General features: G+C 47.6%; 1 protein-coding gene and 1 pseudogene across 5 annotated transcripts in view; one reads left to right on the top strand and one right to left on the bottom strand.

Annotated features, from left to right (window-relative positions):
* The first annotated feature begins 526 nt into the window (after positions 1–526).
* LOC143767168 (major facilitator superfamily domain-containing protein 4A pseudogene) lies at positions 527–4,601 on the top strand (annotated as a pseudogene).
* Positions 4,602–4,692: 91 nt separating this feature from the next.
* LOC143767187 (uncharacterized) overlaps positions 4,693–17,511 on the bottom strand; it is a 45,941-nt gene continuing 33,122 nt past the window's right edge. For 2 of the 5 annotated variants that reach the window (XM_077255293.1, XM_077255292.1), the window contains exons 5-8: positions 16,685–16,793; positions 15,979–16,067; positions 8,028–8,492; positions 4,693–6,285 (exon numbers count right to left, since the gene is read on the bottom strand). In XM_077255293.1, the coding sequence (XP_077111408.1) occupies positions 5,947–6,285; positions 8,028–8,492; positions 15,979–16,067; positions 16,685–16,793 (1,002 nt within the window). In that variant the 3' untranslated portion in view covers positions 4,693–5,946. Of the gene's footprint in view, positions 6,286–7,333; positions 7,440–8,027; positions 8,493–15,978; positions 16,068–16,684; positions 16,794–17,511 lie in introns of those variants that run through there. The other 3 variants (XM_077255294.1, XM_077255291.1, XM_077255295.1) reach the window with 3 other exon arrangements.

Raw genomic sequence — 17,511 nt, 5'->3', positions numbered from 1 at the left:
AGACACTGATCCGCAGGAGAATCAAGTCTCCAGAGATTATTATAACCAAAATGGTGAGTTACCAGCGTGAGACAAGTAATTAACACAGAATAGTAGAACTGAACTTTGTCTTCTGGCAAATACATTTTTTGCAGCTCTCTGAGTTCTGCTGTATTGCAACAATATTGCTACACTAGCTGCCTGTGTGGAAACTGAAGCTCCGAGAGGAACCTGGAGATGTGTCGGGTATAATCACACAGTGATCTCTGCAGTGAGATCAGGAGAGCGGCTTACACATCTCACTTGTTACCCCCCTTTCATGCAAAATGGTCCCTGGAGGAAGACTCTCCTGCGGTCAGTGTCCGGCCATAGTCCTGAACAGCTCAGTTACATGTAAGAAAAACGTGAACTTCTCTGGATGAAGACGTTGTCTCGCAGATATCAAGGTGTCATTTTATTCCCCTTCCTATGACCTGAGTGCCGATATAGACGGCTTAGGAGGGATGATCCTGCTGACAGTTTCCCTTTACTATCTGTATAGGTCTTGGATCACTGCCTAGCGAAAGAGCTGCCATGGGGTCTTCTGTATAATGCACTGAATCTTCTGAAAGTCGTTGCAAAAGGTGGCTTATCAAAAAAGGCCTGTAAACGACAACTGCAAAAAGATGATAGGGCGTTTTTTTTTTTTTTATTCATTTGAATTATGGTAGTTTCAGTTTAAAACTTTGGGACACATACAGTGCCTTGAAAAAGTATTCATACCCCATGAACATCTCCACATTTGTTCCCTTTACCTCCAGAAACTGGAAAGCATTTTATTGGGATTTTATGTGATACACCAACACAAAGTAACAAGCATTTGTGAAGTGTAATGGAAGGGATACATGGTTTCCAAATTATTTTAAAAATATAAATCTGAAAATTGTGCACCAGAGTACCTTCTTCCACATGCCAGCTGTGTTCCTCACATGGCTTTTTGAAAACTGCAATTGGGACTACTTATGGTTTGCCTTCAGAAATGACATTCTTCTTGTCACTCTTCCATAAAGGCCAGCTTTGTGGAGAATACAACTAATTGTTGTCCTGTGGACAGATTCTCCCACCTCAGCTGCAGATCTCCTTCAGAGAGACCATGGGCCTCTTGGCTGCATCTCTAATTAGTGTTCTCCTTCCTTGGGATGTGTAACCTCTGAGGCCTTCACAGAACAGCTGTAGTTATACTGAGAATAAAAGAACCCACCGGTGGACTCAATTTACAAAATCATGTGACGTCTGAAGGCACTTGGTCATTTAGGAGTTTATTTAGGGATATCAGACTACCCATAAATACAAATTCATGTCACAAATTTCAGATTTATATTTTTTAAATAATTATAAAACCACAAATCATTTCCTTTACACTTCACAAACACCATTTATACTCGTGTATAAGCAGAGTTTTTCACCACATTTTTTTGTGCTGAAAACGCCCCCCTAGGCTTATACATGAGTCAATTGTCCCAGAAAGATGGCAGGGGAGCAGCAGGTTACAGAGGCAGGAGATGGCGGCTGTGGCTGTAACTTTTCCCACTTCTAAAGAGAAATGAATATTAATTTCTCTGTAATAGCACAGTGACAGCCGCAGGCTTCCAGCACACATCCTACGTACCTTCCCTGCGTGCCCTCGCTGCATCGTGTTCGTTCCGGCGCCAGCAGCATTTCTGGCCGAGCGATCATGCGGCCCTGCCCATTAAGGTAATGAATATTCACACCTCTCCACTCCCATAGGCATGGAGTGAATATTCATTATCTTAATGCGCAGGGACACGTGATCGCTCAGCAGGAAGAGCTGCTGGCGCCCGGAACGAGATGCAGGTAAGTAGGATGCTTTTTTTTTTTCTTATAGGAGCCATGCATACAAAGATAGGGGATAAGGAGCCATGTATACAAGGATAGGGAGCATGCATACAAGGATGGGAGGAGGGAGCCATGCATACCAGGACAGGAGGGGGAAGTCATACATACAGGGACAGGGACCAGGGAGCCATGCATACCAGGACAGGAGGGGGAAGTCATACATACAGGGAAAGGGACCGGGGAGCCATGCATACCAGGACAGGAGGGGGAAGTCATACATACAGGGACAGGGACCAGGGAGCCATGCATACCAGGACAGGAGGGGGAAGTCATACATACAGGGACAGGGACCAGGGAGCCATGCATACCAGGACAGGAGGGGGAAGTCATACATACAGGGAAAGGGACCGGGGAGCCATGCATACCAGGACAGGGACTGGAGAGCCATGCATACAAGGACAGCGATGGGGGAGCCATGCATACAAGGACAGCGATGGGGGAGCCAAGCATACAAGGACAGGGACAGGGGAGCCATGCATACCAGAATAGGGATGAGGGGACAATGCATAGCCGGCTTATACATGAGTCAATATATTTACCCAGTTTTTCGTGGCAAAATTTGGTGCCTCGGCTTATACTCGGGTAAACTTATACTCGAGCATATATGGGTACTTGCTGCTTTGTGTTGGTATATCACATAAAATCCCAATAAAATACATTTGTGGGTATTGCATTAAAAAACTTGGAAAAGTTCACGAGGTATAAATACTTTCTCAAAGCACTTAATGAATGTCCTTTGGTTCTCAGAGGGTTAAAGACCTTATAAAATGCGTCCAATTAGGTGTAAAGATCTTCATTACGGTCTTAATGAGGGCATGGGGTGGACTGCGAGGCTTCAGATTCATTAAGAAGCATACACCTGACAACTGGAAGGAGCCCATACAGTCTAGCATTTACCAGCATGGGTGAGCCTTACAGTCTAGAATTTACCAGCATGCCAGTATCGATCGGGACGTGCGCCGCGGCGGTTCAGCCAAGGGCCAACCAGAGATTTCCCCGGTACCTCGCCAGGCCAGACCGACCCTGAAGACACAGAAGAATCTGACAAGTTTACTTAGTGGGAGAGCAGAGAAGTTCCTGAGATACTGGAGCTGCTTCTCTGGCCAGGTCAGGGGGAGTGAAGGATGTGGTGGGACGAGAACCTTCTCATCTTCTTCAAGAGGAACCTGCAGCCTACAATCACATATTGGAGCGTGTTCTTCAGCTTTGGACTGTGCATTGCAATTTTGGGTCCAACACTCTTGGATCTAAAGTGCCAGACACACAGCAGCCTGCAGGACATCATTTGGGTCTTCTTCGCTCAGCAGTTCTGCCTCCTTGTTGGCAGCACCTTGGGAGGAATCTTCAAAAAGTCATTGAAGCTGTGTTTGTTCATTTTCTTGATATGTTCACTGACCACCTCATTGGTATTTGCTAGCATTCCATTTTGCGATCATGCTGGAGTTCTTGCAATGGCTATGGCAGTGGCTGGGGTCTAGCAATGGGCAACACTGATATCATCTCCAACAAGCAGCTTGTGAAAATGTATCAGCAGTTTTCTTACAGGTACTTCAATTCTTTGTTGGTTTTGGAGCTCTGCTGAGTCCATTAATAGCGGACCCATTTCTTTCTGACATCAACTGTATGCAATCAAATGCCACACAGAATGGAAGCAGCAACCTTGAGCACATCAGGAATTCAATTGTTCCACATCATCCAGGCAATATATCTCACTATGTCCTTCCTCTTGTTGGAACTGTATTGACAAGTGTCTCTTATGCCTTTTGGATGAAGGCTGCTATCAATCTTCCTGTACCTATTGCAGTTTTTCCGTTAATGTAGAAAAAAAGGCATGGTACCTGGTTGTAATAAGAGGCGTCCATCACTACTGAGTACTGACTGCAGATGAGCTAGCAATGGAGACTCATAAGGAGACTGAGATAAAAGTTGGGAAGAAATCAGAAACACAAGACATATATAGGCACGAAGGTGGTCATGGATTGTGCTTATATTGCTGCCAGAATAAAAGGTTTTGGCATGCCCCCGCCACATATTTTGGCATTCATGTATGTTCAGCAATCATCCTCTTCATGACGGATGGAACAACGGGTGAATACCCTGGCTTTACCTACACTTACGCTGTGGAAGAACCACTGTCATTAACTCATAAGACTGCAGGATATTTGCCCAGCATCTTTTGGGCATGCATTACCCTTGGAAGACTCGTTTCCATACCTCTATCCTACAAAGTGCCTCCACGTTCCATGCTCTTTATTAACCTTGTCGGAATGTCAGCATCATTTTTGTTCTTCCTGCAGTCACAGAACAATATACCTGGTCTTTTTATTGGCACAGCTTTCCTTGGTCTGTTCCTCAGTAGTGTATTCCCAGGTATGTTACTAAATTACACAGGATGTGCTACAAATGTTGTTATCGCCGCTGGGATGGGCGAGATGGTTCTTCAGATACTAGTAGGAACGGTTATCCAGATACAAGGCAGCTACAGCTTCTTGGTTTGTGGGGTCAGTCTGTCTATACTGGCTCTGTCACTGTTTGTATTGCTGCTAGTACTTGACAACATGAAGACTCCTCAGGCAAAACTCCAGAACACGGCAGTGACCCAGATCGGAATCAGCAATAGCAACGCTTCCAAACAAAATGCTAGTTTTTTTTTCTGTGATTTAATTATTGCAGGATTGCTGGAAAGGCCAAAGTGCCTTCTCATGAACAGATAAAATGAACAAAGAATAAAGCATATGTGCTCAACATTTTCCTCCCATTCTTGAAGCATACACCTCTTAATGAATCAGGTGATAAGTAGCGTGCGCCTCTCCACAAATCTTACTCCTGTCCCTGCTGGAATAAGATATGTGAATCTGACGAGTGGCGGTAGCCTCGTCCTCGTCTCAGCTCACTTTGTCAGAGCTGGGCAAAAATGAAGCGAGAACGTCAAAAGTCGCTAAATTATAGTGCAGCCTCAAGTTGCACCCACATTTTGTGACTTTTCAAAGCTTTTTAGGCCATAATTCTAGCATAAAAGCTTTGATTAATTTGGTCCTATAAATCTGAAATTCAGTGAGTGCTGTGATTTTATTGTTTTTCCGGTGGTACAAGTGACTATGTTGCATCTTTTCACTGAGCACCGCTGACTTGTTGGGTGAACTGCAGGTCCGTGTGCCACAAGTGGGTCTAGGAAAACCTATGTGAGGAAGTAGCAATGGATTTTCTGTTTGCTGCATACATCATTTTATTGTCTTTTTGCTCCATTACTTTACATTCTGTTAGGATGATGATCAGATATTTATAAGTTTAGATGTATGAAAATTGACAGTGGGCGACCTTACTTTTTGACCCGACTAGCTATATATAGTTCAGATCCTATTATTGAATCTAGAACAAGAGGCAAGACTGTGTCCGCCTTCTCCCAGGAAAGTTAATGGTTGTCACCCTTAATGAGAACACTGGTGAAAACCACACCTTCCCATTGGAAAGAACGATGGGTACACCGAAATTGTCCACACATGCATTAAAGGGTTATCCACATCTCAGCCTTTCATGTCTGACAGCGATATAAGTCCGGCCAGGCTCACAACTATGGAGATGGGACAACGGAAACAGCCTAAAGCAGACCAGCTGTTCTGTTACTGCAACTCTCTTTTAAAAGAATGGAAGTTACGGAAAGAGAGGAGCACAGCAGGATCTCAAGAAAAGTGGAGCTAAAGAATAACTAAATACAAATTCTATCAGCTGTCAAATCATGTAATAGTAGATGTATGCATTTTCAGTGGGGTTCCCACTCCAGCCATTGACTAGAGTATTTTTATACTGGAGACTGCAGGGATAACGGATGGGAGGCAATGGAAGCTTACCCTATGGAGTAACACTACAAACAACCAATATCAGCAGTATATTGTGTATAAAGTCTTCACATAATATGTACATAAGGCATATAGAAAACAAATATTGAACTTGTGAGTGGAGTTACCCTTTAAATAGGATGAGGAGCCCCAAATATTTTAGATGGGTGCAGAGTCACAGCTTTTCCTGGCCATTTGGTGAGGATAGGTTCGAGAGTAACTGGGAGGAAGGAGGTCAGCTCATTGCGTTGGATGAGTAGTAGTGAATGGGGTAATCGGCAATGTACGATTCTTCACTTAACTGGTTCAGCATGCCCTTGTATAAAACATCCATGACGAGGACCTCAGCGACAAGTCTTTGTTTTTCCTCCATCCTCCGTAATTTTGACGCAACTGTTACACCAAAGGCGTCATACTCGTCATTGTTTTTAGAGAGAATTGCTGCAGCTTGGGAAAGCAGCTCATTGCTCAGATCATCATCATTGTACAGTTTTCCTTTCTTTCTTTTCCTTATAAATGGCATATCCTCCTGTGGGTCGTAGTCCACGTCCTCAGATTGGCTGTTACTGGTTACCTGAAAGTCACACGTTTGAGCGTCAAAACCCTCCTGCATGCTTTTGATAATAAAATCACTATTAAAGTATTATGGGGGTCTCTTCTGGAATTTGATCACAAGTGCTAAAGGATGAGAGGAGTTCACTACTTCCAGCAAACTGTGCTGCTGGGGGACCCTGTGCCATGCACTATACCTGCAGCTTCTTAATTGTGCCAAATGTCTTCACAATCTAGTACCAGCTTCTGGACAGATCATTGCCCGGATAAGGCCATAGACTTGGCAAGCACTGTTCCTTCAAATATGAATCTCAAGTACCTCTATATCATGAACATATCTGTATTTTTAAGGACCAACAACTTAATACAAATGGAACGGCCACTGTCCCTCCCAAGATCAACAGTTCTGACATACTACTGGTCTGGTGCCCACTAGATGATTCCTAGAGTGCCATATTACTTACCCTACCCGGCTTACATAGTGTATTTCCCACCTATGGTAACTATTTTGAAGCAGGACTATAAGGCTAGGTTCACATTGCGTTAGGGCAATCCGTTTAGCGCTAGCGGATTGCGCTAACGCAATGTCTTTTTAGGAGTCGCGTTAACGTCCCCGCTCGCGCAGATCCCCGATCTGCCAGAGCGGGGAACAGACCTCGGGCACGCCGCGGACGCTGCAAGCAGCGTCCGAGGCGCGCCACAAAAGAACGGCACATCGCTAGCGCGTGCCGAAAATGGCACGCGCTAGCGATGCGCTTCAGCAAAAAATCACATTGCTGTCAATGGGTGCGCTAACGGACCCGTTGCACGGCGTTAATTGCGACATTTTCGCCGTGCAACGCTGTCCGTTAGCGTTAACCCATTAACGCAATGTGAACCTAGCCTAACGGAGGTGACCCGGTGGTGAGAAAGCCTAAACAATGAAGGCCACGGATATGGCCATTCTGGTGGTGAAGAGGGCAAATGCGAGTGGCACTTATATACATGCAACTCCCAATGAATCCAATTTTAGACCTTTTTTGCTTTCTTTTTTCTCACCTTCTTCTAAGAGACATAACTTTATATTTTCCCATCAACATGCAGTAAATTCAGAACTTTGTAAGAAAGTAAAAATTTGTTTGTGTCGTCGTTCTCAGAGTTGTGTTTCTTTCTATTTTATTGCATTTTGTGGGGGAGCTGTGGTTAAAGAAAAAAATGATTAATTTTTTTCTTTATTGAATTTACTGTACGGATTTAATAGTTTTATATGCTGAAAGGTGAGACTTTTGTGGATGTGGCAGTACTAACCTTGTTTCTAGTATTGAAATTTTTTTTCTTTTGATATTACCCCTTTTTACTACATGGTCTCCAAGTAAACTGCAATATGTAATGAAAGTAGTATATAGTACAAGCACAGGATACATATTGCAGTATGTGGTGAAACTAACAATCTATTATGAAGCCAAGTAAAAGGCTGAGCTTCGCAGAAGTGAGTTAGTGGCCTTCAGTACTATGGCTGCTCACTGGTACCTTGAGATTTCGTATCGAGGAGGGGTTGGGATGGGCAATTAAATCATGCCACTTAAATGCCATTGTCAAAGATTGACAGTGGCATTTAAGTGGTTATAATGAGGGGATTGGTGCACTTGTTGTGTAAGATGCAGGCTAAACAATGAACAGTGCTGTATTCTTTCCTCCAGCAAATAATGGCTAATAGAGAACAATACACTGGTGATGAGATTGTAAACTGGAAGTGAAGGAGATTTAAGGCCTAACATGAAGTACCTGAGACACATTAGTTGAGTCCTCCAGAATCTCCATGGTCTCTTCCACTGGCTCATCTTCCTGGCGGCATTCCTGGGACTCTCCCGAATTGGATGATCCCTCTATTGGTGCATCCTGGCCTATTGTGAACTTAAGCAAGTCAAAGTACCACAGCCGGGGAACATACACATCATCAGCAGAGGTGGCTGTCTTCCTGGACACCTGTACTTTGTTGAATTCTTTTTTGAAGACTGTCCTCAAATTGGCAATTTTATGTTTAACAAACTGGATGTTGGCACTTGGGCAGACAGACCGGCAGAGGTTGACCATGCTCTCATAGGCCTTCAGTCTTTTCTGTTTATTGGAATAGTCGGAGATCTTCACGTTCCACAGGCACGGAAAGGACCGATACATGTCTATGAATTCTTTCAGGAACTGTGGATTCATGAGATATTCGGAATAAATTTTCTTTTTTGAGAGATCCATCTATTAAAAAAACATTTATCACTTCTGACATCATAATCTGCAATTAAAAATAACTCCACCTAAAGGCTTTGACTTGCAGCCAATTTCCATTTTAATGCAGAGCCGCATCTACATTAAAGGGCCACTGTCACCCCCTCAAGCCGTTATAAACTAAAAGAGCCACCTTGTGCAGCAGTAATGCTGCAGTCTAACAAGGTGGCTCTTTTAGTTTTTGATTCATTTATTACCTCAAAAAGAGGGATTTTTGGTTCTTACCGTAAAATCTCTTTCTTGGAGCCTTCATTGGGGGACACAGGTAACCATGGGTGTATGCTGCTGTCACTAGGAGGCTGACACTATGCAAATAAAGAAGTAACTCCTCCCCGGCAGTATACACCCTCCGACAGGCACCAGGCAACTCAGTTGGTGCAAAAGCAGTAGTAGGAACAGGTAATATAAAACTCAACCTATGTACCAACCCACAACAACGGCACGTTAGCCAACACGGTACAACTTCAAGGGAGGGTGCTGTGTCCCCCAATGAAGGCTCCAAGAAAGAGATTTTACGGTAAGAACCAAAAATCCCTCTTTCTTTCTCGCTTCATTGGGGGACACAGGTAACCATGGGACGTCCAAAAGCAGTCCCTAGGGCGGGTATTCTGCAGAAAAAGAGGAGTCAGGTTGGCCGGTGAGAAACCGCCGCCTGCAGTATCCTCCTACCCAGGCTCGCGTCCGCGGAAGCCTGAGTATGCACCCCGTAGAATTTGACAAAGGTGTGCATGGAAGACCACGTAGCGGCCTTGCAAACCTGCGAGGCCGAAGCTTGGTGACGAACTGCCCAGGAAGCTCCCACTGCCCGGGTAGAGTGAGCCTTCACCCCCGAAGGAGGCTGTTTGTCTTGGACGCGGTATGCCTCCAAAACCGCTGAACGGATCCAACGAGCAATCGTGGACTTGGAGGCAGGAAGACCCTTTCGACGCCCATCCGAGACGACGAACAGAGGATCGGCCTGACGAAAAGAGGCAGTTCTGGCGATGTAAATCCGGATAGCCCTGACCACATCCAGCTTGTGAAGGGATTTCTCCAATGGATGAACCGGGGAAGGGCAAAAGGACGGGAGGACAATGTCCTCGGTGATATGAAAAGATGAGACAACTTTCGGTAAGAAGGAAGGAACCGGACGAAGAACCACCTTGTCTTGATGCAGGACCAGAAAGGGAGAACGACAGGATAAAGCCGCCAGCTCTGAAACCCTTCTAATGGAGGTGATGGCGATCAAAAAGGCTACCTTCCAGGATAGAAGCGAGAAGGAAACATCCTGAAGCGGTTCAAAGGGCGGCCGCTGCAGGGCAGCTAAGACGAGGTTGAGATCCCAAGGCTCAACAGGAGACCGGTAAGGGGGAGCTATATGAGCGACCCCCTGGATGAAGGTCCTCACCTGAGGCAGGGAAGCCAGGTCTCTTTGAAAAAGAATTGATAGAGCGGAGATCTGACCCTTCAAGGTGCTAAGGGAAAGACCCGAATCTAGGCCCGTTTGAAGAAAGCTGAGAAGGGAAGGAAGGGAAAAGGTCATAGGAAACAGATTGTTATCCTGACACCACCGGAAAAAGGCCTTCCAACATCTGTGGTAGACACGCGATGAGGCCGGTTTCCTCGCTCTTATCATAGTCTGGATGACGCTATGAGAAAAACCCGCGTTCTTCAGGACCGCGGCCTCAACGGCCATACCGTTAAATTCAGCGACCGAGAATTCGGGTGGGAGAGAGGCCCCTGTGAAAGAAGGTCCGGAAGATCCGGAAGTCTCCACGGAACATCCGATAACATGTTTATCAGCTCTGCGTACCAGGCTCTGCGAGGCCAATCTGGAGCTACCAAGAGTACGGGGACCCCTTCCGACTTGATCTTCTTTACGACCCTTGGGATCAGAGGGAGAGGCGGGAACAGATAGGGCATCCGGAACTGGGCCCAAGAGATCACGAGAGCGTCGCATCCGACGGCCATCGGGTCCCGAGACCTGGCGACGTACTGGGGAACTTTGTGGTTTGCCCGGGAGGCCATCAGGTCGACGTCCGGAACGCCCCACCGCTGGCAAATCTGGCTGAAGATTGCTGGAAGAAGAGACCACTCGCCCGCCACGATGCCCTGGCGACTTAGAAAGTCGGCCTCCCAATTGTCCACTCCTGGGATGTGGACGGCTGACAGAGAGGGAACATGACCCTCCGCCCAGCGGAAAATTTTTGCTACTTCCGCCATGACTTGACTGCTGCGAGTCCCCCCTTGGTGATTTATGTATGCCACGGCCGTGGCGTTGTCCGACTGAATGCGGACCGGCTTTCCCGAAAGGAGAGACTCCCAGCGGATGAGGGCTAGGAAGATGGCTCTGATTTCCAAGAGGTTGATCGAGAGGCACGCCTCTTGAGCAGTCCAGCGGCCCTGGGCTGTGAGGTGGAGAAAGACCGCTCCCCAACCTTGGAGACTGGCGTCGGTGGTAATCACCTGCCAGTGGGGGGGTAAAAATGACCTCCCGCGCAGAATGGAGGTGGACAGCGTCCACCAAGAGAGAGACTGTCTCGCCCTGGGGGAGAGGCGAAACGGACGGTCCAGGGAAAGCGGGTTCCTGTCCCAGGCAGACAGAAGAGCCAGCTGGAGGGGACGAGAGTGGAACTGAGCATAGGGAACCGCTTCCATAGAAGCGACCATTCTCCCCAGAACTCTCATGGCTAGACGAAGGGACAGAGGACTCGGACCCTTTAGCGATCTGACACCCCGACGAAGAGAAAGAAACTTCTCCTTGGGAAGGAAGACCTGAGCCCGAAAGGTATCGAATTCCATGCCTAGGAACTCCAGCCGTTGGGTTGGAATCAAGGAAGATTTCTGGTAGTTGATCAACCAGCCTAGGCGAACTAAGGTGTCCAGAGTAAGATGGAGGCTCTGGCTGCAATCCCCCTGGGATGAGCCCTTGATCAATAGGTCGTCGAGGTATGGGATTACCAGAATCCCTTTTGAACGCAGGATGGCCATGACAGCTGCCATGACCTTCGTAAAGACCCTGGGAGCAGATGCCAGCCCGAAGGGGAGGGCAGTGAACTGGTAATGATGCTCCCTGATCGCGAATCGGAGGAACCTCTGATGCTGCACGCAAATAGGAATGTGAAGGTACGCATCCCGAATGTCCACTGAGCACAGAAACTCTCCCGGCTCCATGGACGCGATCACCGAGCGCAGAGATTCCATTTTGAAGTGTTGAATCCGAAGGTGGCGGTTCAATCGTTTGAGATCCAGAATCGGACGGAGAGAGCAGTCCTTTTTTGGAACCACGAACAGGTTTGAATAAAACCCGGAAAACCGCTGACGAAAAGGCACCGGCACTACGACTCCCGAGGCGAGGAGCGAATCGACGGCTTGGAGAAGCCCTGGGAGATGAGAGGGCTTTTTGGGAGGACGAGAGAGCATGAAACGTCTTCCTGGGGGCGAAGAAAACTCTATTTTGTAGCCTGACGTGACGATCTCCCTGACCCAGGCGTCGTCGACTACTGAAAGTCAAACCTCTGAGAATAGAAGAAGGCGGCCTCCCACCCTGGAAGGAGTTCCAGGTGGGGGCGACCCGTCATTTATTAGAAAACCTGCGGCCCCGAGATCCCGATGGTTTTGCGGGGTGGCTCTTGGCTCTCCAGCGTGGCGGAGGCCTGAAAGAAGGTTTTCTTCGGTCCCCTTGTGAGGAGGAACGGTCCTGGACGGGGTTTCCTGAAGAGGCAAAAGACCGAAAGGGACGAAAGGACTGGGGACCCCTCCTGTTGAAGGGACGTTTCGGCTTGGACTGGGGTAAGGAGGTACTCTTACCGCCAGTAGCGTCCGAGATCATTTGATCTAGCTGCGAGCCGAAGAGTCTGGAGCCCTGGAAGGGCAGACCCGTGAGCGATTTCTTAGATGCGGGGTCAGCGTTCCACGCCTTTAACCAAAGAATCCGGCGAATGGCGACAATGTTGCCATTAGCCCTGGTAGAGCAGGCCGCTGCATCAAGGGAGGCATTCATCAGGTATTTTCCTGCCAGTGAAATCTGATCCGCTAATTCAGACAGTTCTTCAGCAGGAGCAGAGGCCGAAATGCCCCTGCGCAGGGTCTTGGCCCAGGCTGAAACAGCCTTGGCTACCCATGACGAGGCGAAACTAGGGCAAAGGGAGGCTCCGGAGGCCTCAAATGCTGATTTTGCTAGCGCCTCGATTTGTCTGTCCGAGGGGTCCTTAAGGGAAGCCGCGTCCGGAATAGACAGAACTGTCTGTGAGGATAGCCTGGACACAGGCGGGTCGACCTTAGGAGACTCGGACCACTTGGAGACCAGGTCGGAGTGAAAAGGGTATAACACATCAAGCAGTTTCCTGCCTGGGAAACGCTTGCCAGGGTTTTCCCAGTGAGTGGCGGTAGTGTTGTCAAACTCCTTGTGATTAGGGAAAACCCTAGAGGGACGTTTAATCCGTTTAAAAGCAACGGAGACATCCTGAGAGCTTGCCTCATCCTCCTTAAGATCAAGCGTCTGAATGATAGCTGAGATAAGGCTATCAACCATGTCTTGTGTTCCGGAAGTCTGATCTGCATCCGAGTCAGATTCCGACTGAGAGGTGACATCAGACCCGAGGTCCGCCTGTGAGGAAGGGGAACGGGCAGATAGGGGAATCCCGATGTGGTCCGGTGAACTGGAGAAGGATCTAGATAAAGTCCGTTTTCTGTCTCTTTTGTCCGGACTGCCTCTGTGAGAGTCTAGGACAGGTGCGGGCGAATCGCCGTGAGAGGCGTTCGTGGCACTGGTGGCATTAGAGAGAAGCGGGATGCGTTCAAGTGCCTGGACCAGGGACTGAGAAACCTTAGTCAGGTCGGACACAGATTGAGACATAGCAACAGCCCACTCCGGGGGAGGGGGGGTGCACTCATCCCGGGACCCTGAAGCTTCCAGGGGAGCTGACATGGTGGGAGGAACGCAGGACGGGCAGAAAGGAGATGGCTGACCTGAAACCCACTTTTTCTTACAGTGAGCGCAGGCGTAATGGATGGCCGTAGGGGCAAAGGCCGGGGTGGGGTCGGACATAGGTGGATATTACCTTGTCCCCAGAGAATACTGCCAGGTGGAGTAGGAGGTAGCGCTGAGCCTGGTGAAAGACAGCGGTAACCGCAGGTGCCTGTGTTCCCCCGAGAAATCCTGTGTCCCACGCGATGAGCAGACGCTGACAGGGAGCAGGAAGCAGGAGAAAAGAGCGCGGAGAAAGTGCGACGCTGTGGGCGTGCACAGGACCGAAGGGGGGAAAGAAAGGAACGCCCCCTGTAAAACTGAAAGCAATCCGGCCGCTATACCGTCGACCGCCACAAGAGGGCGCTCAAGCGGCAAGAAAGGGAAAAGCAGGGAGACGCTGCACATCCCGGCCGCACTAATTCCGGCCACCACCAGAGGGCGCTCAAGCGCTAAGAAAGGGAAAATGAGGCAGAGAGAAATGGCGGGCGAACGAGCCTGCAAGTTTGAATAAGGAGGGAAAAGATGCCAGCCTTCCTGCTCTCATTCCTACGTGGTCTCAACGCCCGAATATGCAGCCCACTTCCCTGTCAGATGCTCCCCTATGGTAAGAGGAGATCGCTGCTGGGCAGGGTATTGGTGGGGATGGGGGGTTTGTTGATTGAAGATTCCCTACCTGCAGATGAGGAATCATCAGGATCCCTGGTAGATAGAGGGTCCTGGAAGTAGTCCTCCTTCCCGCGCCACGACTCTCCGGCGCAGAAGACGGCGTCGACCCCTGAACAGGGGGAGAGGGTCACTGGATGTGACCACCGTCTTCCTCTCAGCCCGCTCCGAGGAGAGGGATGAGGAGGGGATACGGGTAGGACTGGCCACCGAAGAAAGGGTCACCCTGAACACCCAAATGGGTGACAGGGGACAAAGTCCTGTCCAGCGGGTCCGAGAGGGTGCGATGTGGGTGATACCACACTGCTCTCTCGGTCGCTCAAAGTGGGGAAGACAGGGTGAGAAAACTGCACCCTGTTACCCTGAAGAAAGTATCTGAAAAAGAAAGGGGAAATGATTAAAAACACACAACAAATCCCTGTAAAAGAAATGCGGATCTGGTGTTAGATCCAGGTCCGCCTCCTACAGACACTAAGCAAAAACTGAGTTGCCTGGTGCCTGTCGGAGGGTGTATACTGCCGGGGAGGAGTTACTTCTTCTTTATTTGCATAGTGTCAGCCTCCTAGTGACAGCAGCATACACCCATGGTTACCTGTGTCCCCCAATGAAGTGAGAAAGAAAAGAGTTTTAAAAATTGGCCACACATACCAGATATTGTACCAGGAGGCGGTCCGAAGCGTCCTGTATGAATCCCCCAACTGCCGTCACTCTTCTCTTCAGGGGCGATGGTACCCGCCCCCTGAGCGCTGTTATCTTCTGAAATCCGGCGCCTGTGCTGTGCGTGCCTGCCTGGGGCCTGCGCAGTGTTCATTGTCAGTGCGGCCACACTGTTGCTGAATCCCCCGCCCCGCACTGTTATTCATTATGCACAGTGCGGGGCTGGGGTTCCTGGGAAGGCGGGGGAGCTGGGGAGCGTCTAAACAGCGCAGTGCGCATGCCCAGGAACCCCAGCCCCGCACTGTGCATAATGAATAACACAGTGCGAGGCGGGGATTCAGTAACAGTGTGGCCGCACTGACAATGAACACTGCGCAGGCCCCAGGCAGGCACGCACAGCGCAGGCGCCGGATTTCAGAAGATAACAGCGCTCAGGGGGCGGGTACCATCGCCCCTGAAGAGAAGAGTGACGGCAGTTGGGAGCTTCATACAGGACGATTCGGACCGCCTCCTGGTACAATATCTGATATGTTTGGCCAATTTTTAAAACGCTTTTTTGAGGTAATAAATGAATCAAAAACTAAAAGAGCCACCTTGTTAGACTGCAGCATTACTGCTGCACAAGGTGGCTCTTAGTTTATAACGGCTGGAGGGGGTGACAGTGGCCCTTTAAAAACACACTAGCGTTTATAAAAAAAAAAAAAAAAAAAAGTGAGGGTGTCACAACCTCAAGTCTACTACTAGCGACTACCTTTTCTAAGGCCATGACACCCAACAAAGTAAGGATATGTTACTATTCAACCATTACATAAACCTAACACACAAAGGAGTAATAAAGGGCTTCTCCACTATTGGACAACTCATTTTCCATATCTCTAATATGCCTAGTAAAATAATAAAAAAAACATACTTACCTCCCGGCCCGTCAGATGCAACTGTGAAGATGGCAGATCATCAGTGGCTGCTGATTGACTGCAGCGCTCACATGACAAAAACAATAACACAAGATCGCCGGGGGGAAGGGGTAAAGGTGAAAAGCTGCACCAGTCTAGGAGGTAAATATGCATTTTTCTTATCCCTTTAACCACACGGGCCATTCAGAAGGGGTTGTCCAGTAGTAGACAACTTCTTTAAATACCATTCTACATTGGCTCTTGTTTGGAGATAGTTTCTGCAATAATATACCTTATGAGCACCTGCACGACTGCTTTTCGCAGGAGACCACCATTTCTTGTAAGGATTTCGAAGGGAACTTCGCCTTGTGTTCAGATGTACTGAAACAGAGTTAATAAACAAACAGAACGTCATACAGCATTGGCACACATGTGGCATGAAGTCGTGGATACTTTGTGACTAAGCAGAGTAAATGCGCAGTCCTTTGTGAACCAATGGTCTATGCATCATTCTCCCCTCTGGTTACAGATTGGTGGCCTATGGAGAGATATGTGCATTACTTTTTTGTACTGTTTAGCCCATGTTGCTCCATTCCTCCATGTGTTTCCAATTGGTGACTGAGGATTATACACATTGCTTGCTTTCTAGTTACCGAGTGGCGTGTAAGCATTGCTCATACCTGTGACCTCATTGTATGAACATCGCTCCGTGGCATATAAACCATCAGTGCCTGATGAATGAGTGGTATATGCCCACGCAGGTACATTGCTGCTGTATGTACTGATCTGTTTCTATGTCCTGGTGTCCTGGCACATAAGATTCCTAACGAACAAGTAGTCCTATGGATTGCCTTCTCCATGGTGAGCCACACACATGCAACATTCATTATCAGATTTCCAGTTATAAAATACAATGTCCTCATGTAATACTCAGCGGCCCGCACAGACACATGTTACTCATCAGCAAGGCAGATGTGTCTGCAGTGGTTATTACACACCTGGGCTGATGTCTGCAGGAAGTTCCTCCTCCTTGACCCTCACACTTCTTATATTTTCTCTTTGAATCTCTGGACCAATATCAACTACCACAATATTCAGATTTTCTTCCTAAATGCACAAACAGAAAGCAGTATTATAGTAGATATAATGTTATATATAGGCGATAGTATAGCAGACATTACATTGTTATGCATAGGAGTTGTATTATAGCATGTATATTCTTGTACACAGTGGGTGATAAAGTATAAGAAAGCAATTACGGTATATAGCAGTTATATTCTTGTACATCGTGAGCAATACTATAGTAGGTATATTCACGTACAATGGGGCAGTATTATAGTGGTTATATTCTTGCACATAGGAGCAGTATTACAGTAGCTATATTCTTGTACATAGCGGACAATATTATAGTAGTTATATTCTTGTACATGGGAGGCAGTATTGTAGTAGGTATATTCTTCTACATAGGGGACAGTATTACAGTAGCTTTATTCTTGTACATAGAGGACAGTATTATAGTAGCTATACTCAGGTACTCAGGTACAATGGAACAGCATTATAGTACTTATATTCTCATACATAAGGGCAGTATTATAGTAGTTATATTCTTGTACATGGGAGGTAGTATTGTAGTAGGTATATTCTTCTACATAGGGGACAGTATTACAGTAGCTTTATTCTTGTACATAGAGGACAGTATTATAGTAGCTATACTGAGGTTATATTCTCATAAATAAGGGCAGTATTATAGTAGTTATATTCTTGTACATGGGAGGCAGTATTATAGTAGGTATATTCTTCAACATAGGGGCAGTATTACAGTAGC

The sequence above is a fragment of the Ranitomeya variabilis genome, chromosome 4 (assembly GCF_051348905.1).
Source record: "Ranitomeya variabilis isolate aRanVar5 chromosome 4, aRanVar5.hap1, whole genome shotgun sequence".
NCBI classification, from domain to species: Eukaryota; Metazoa; Chordata; class Amphibia; order Anura; family Dendrobatidae; genus Ranitomeya; species Ranitomeya variabilis.
The sequence above is the reverse complement of the archived record's forward strand: the minus strand, read 5'-3'. Positions and strand labels throughout refer to the sequence as shown.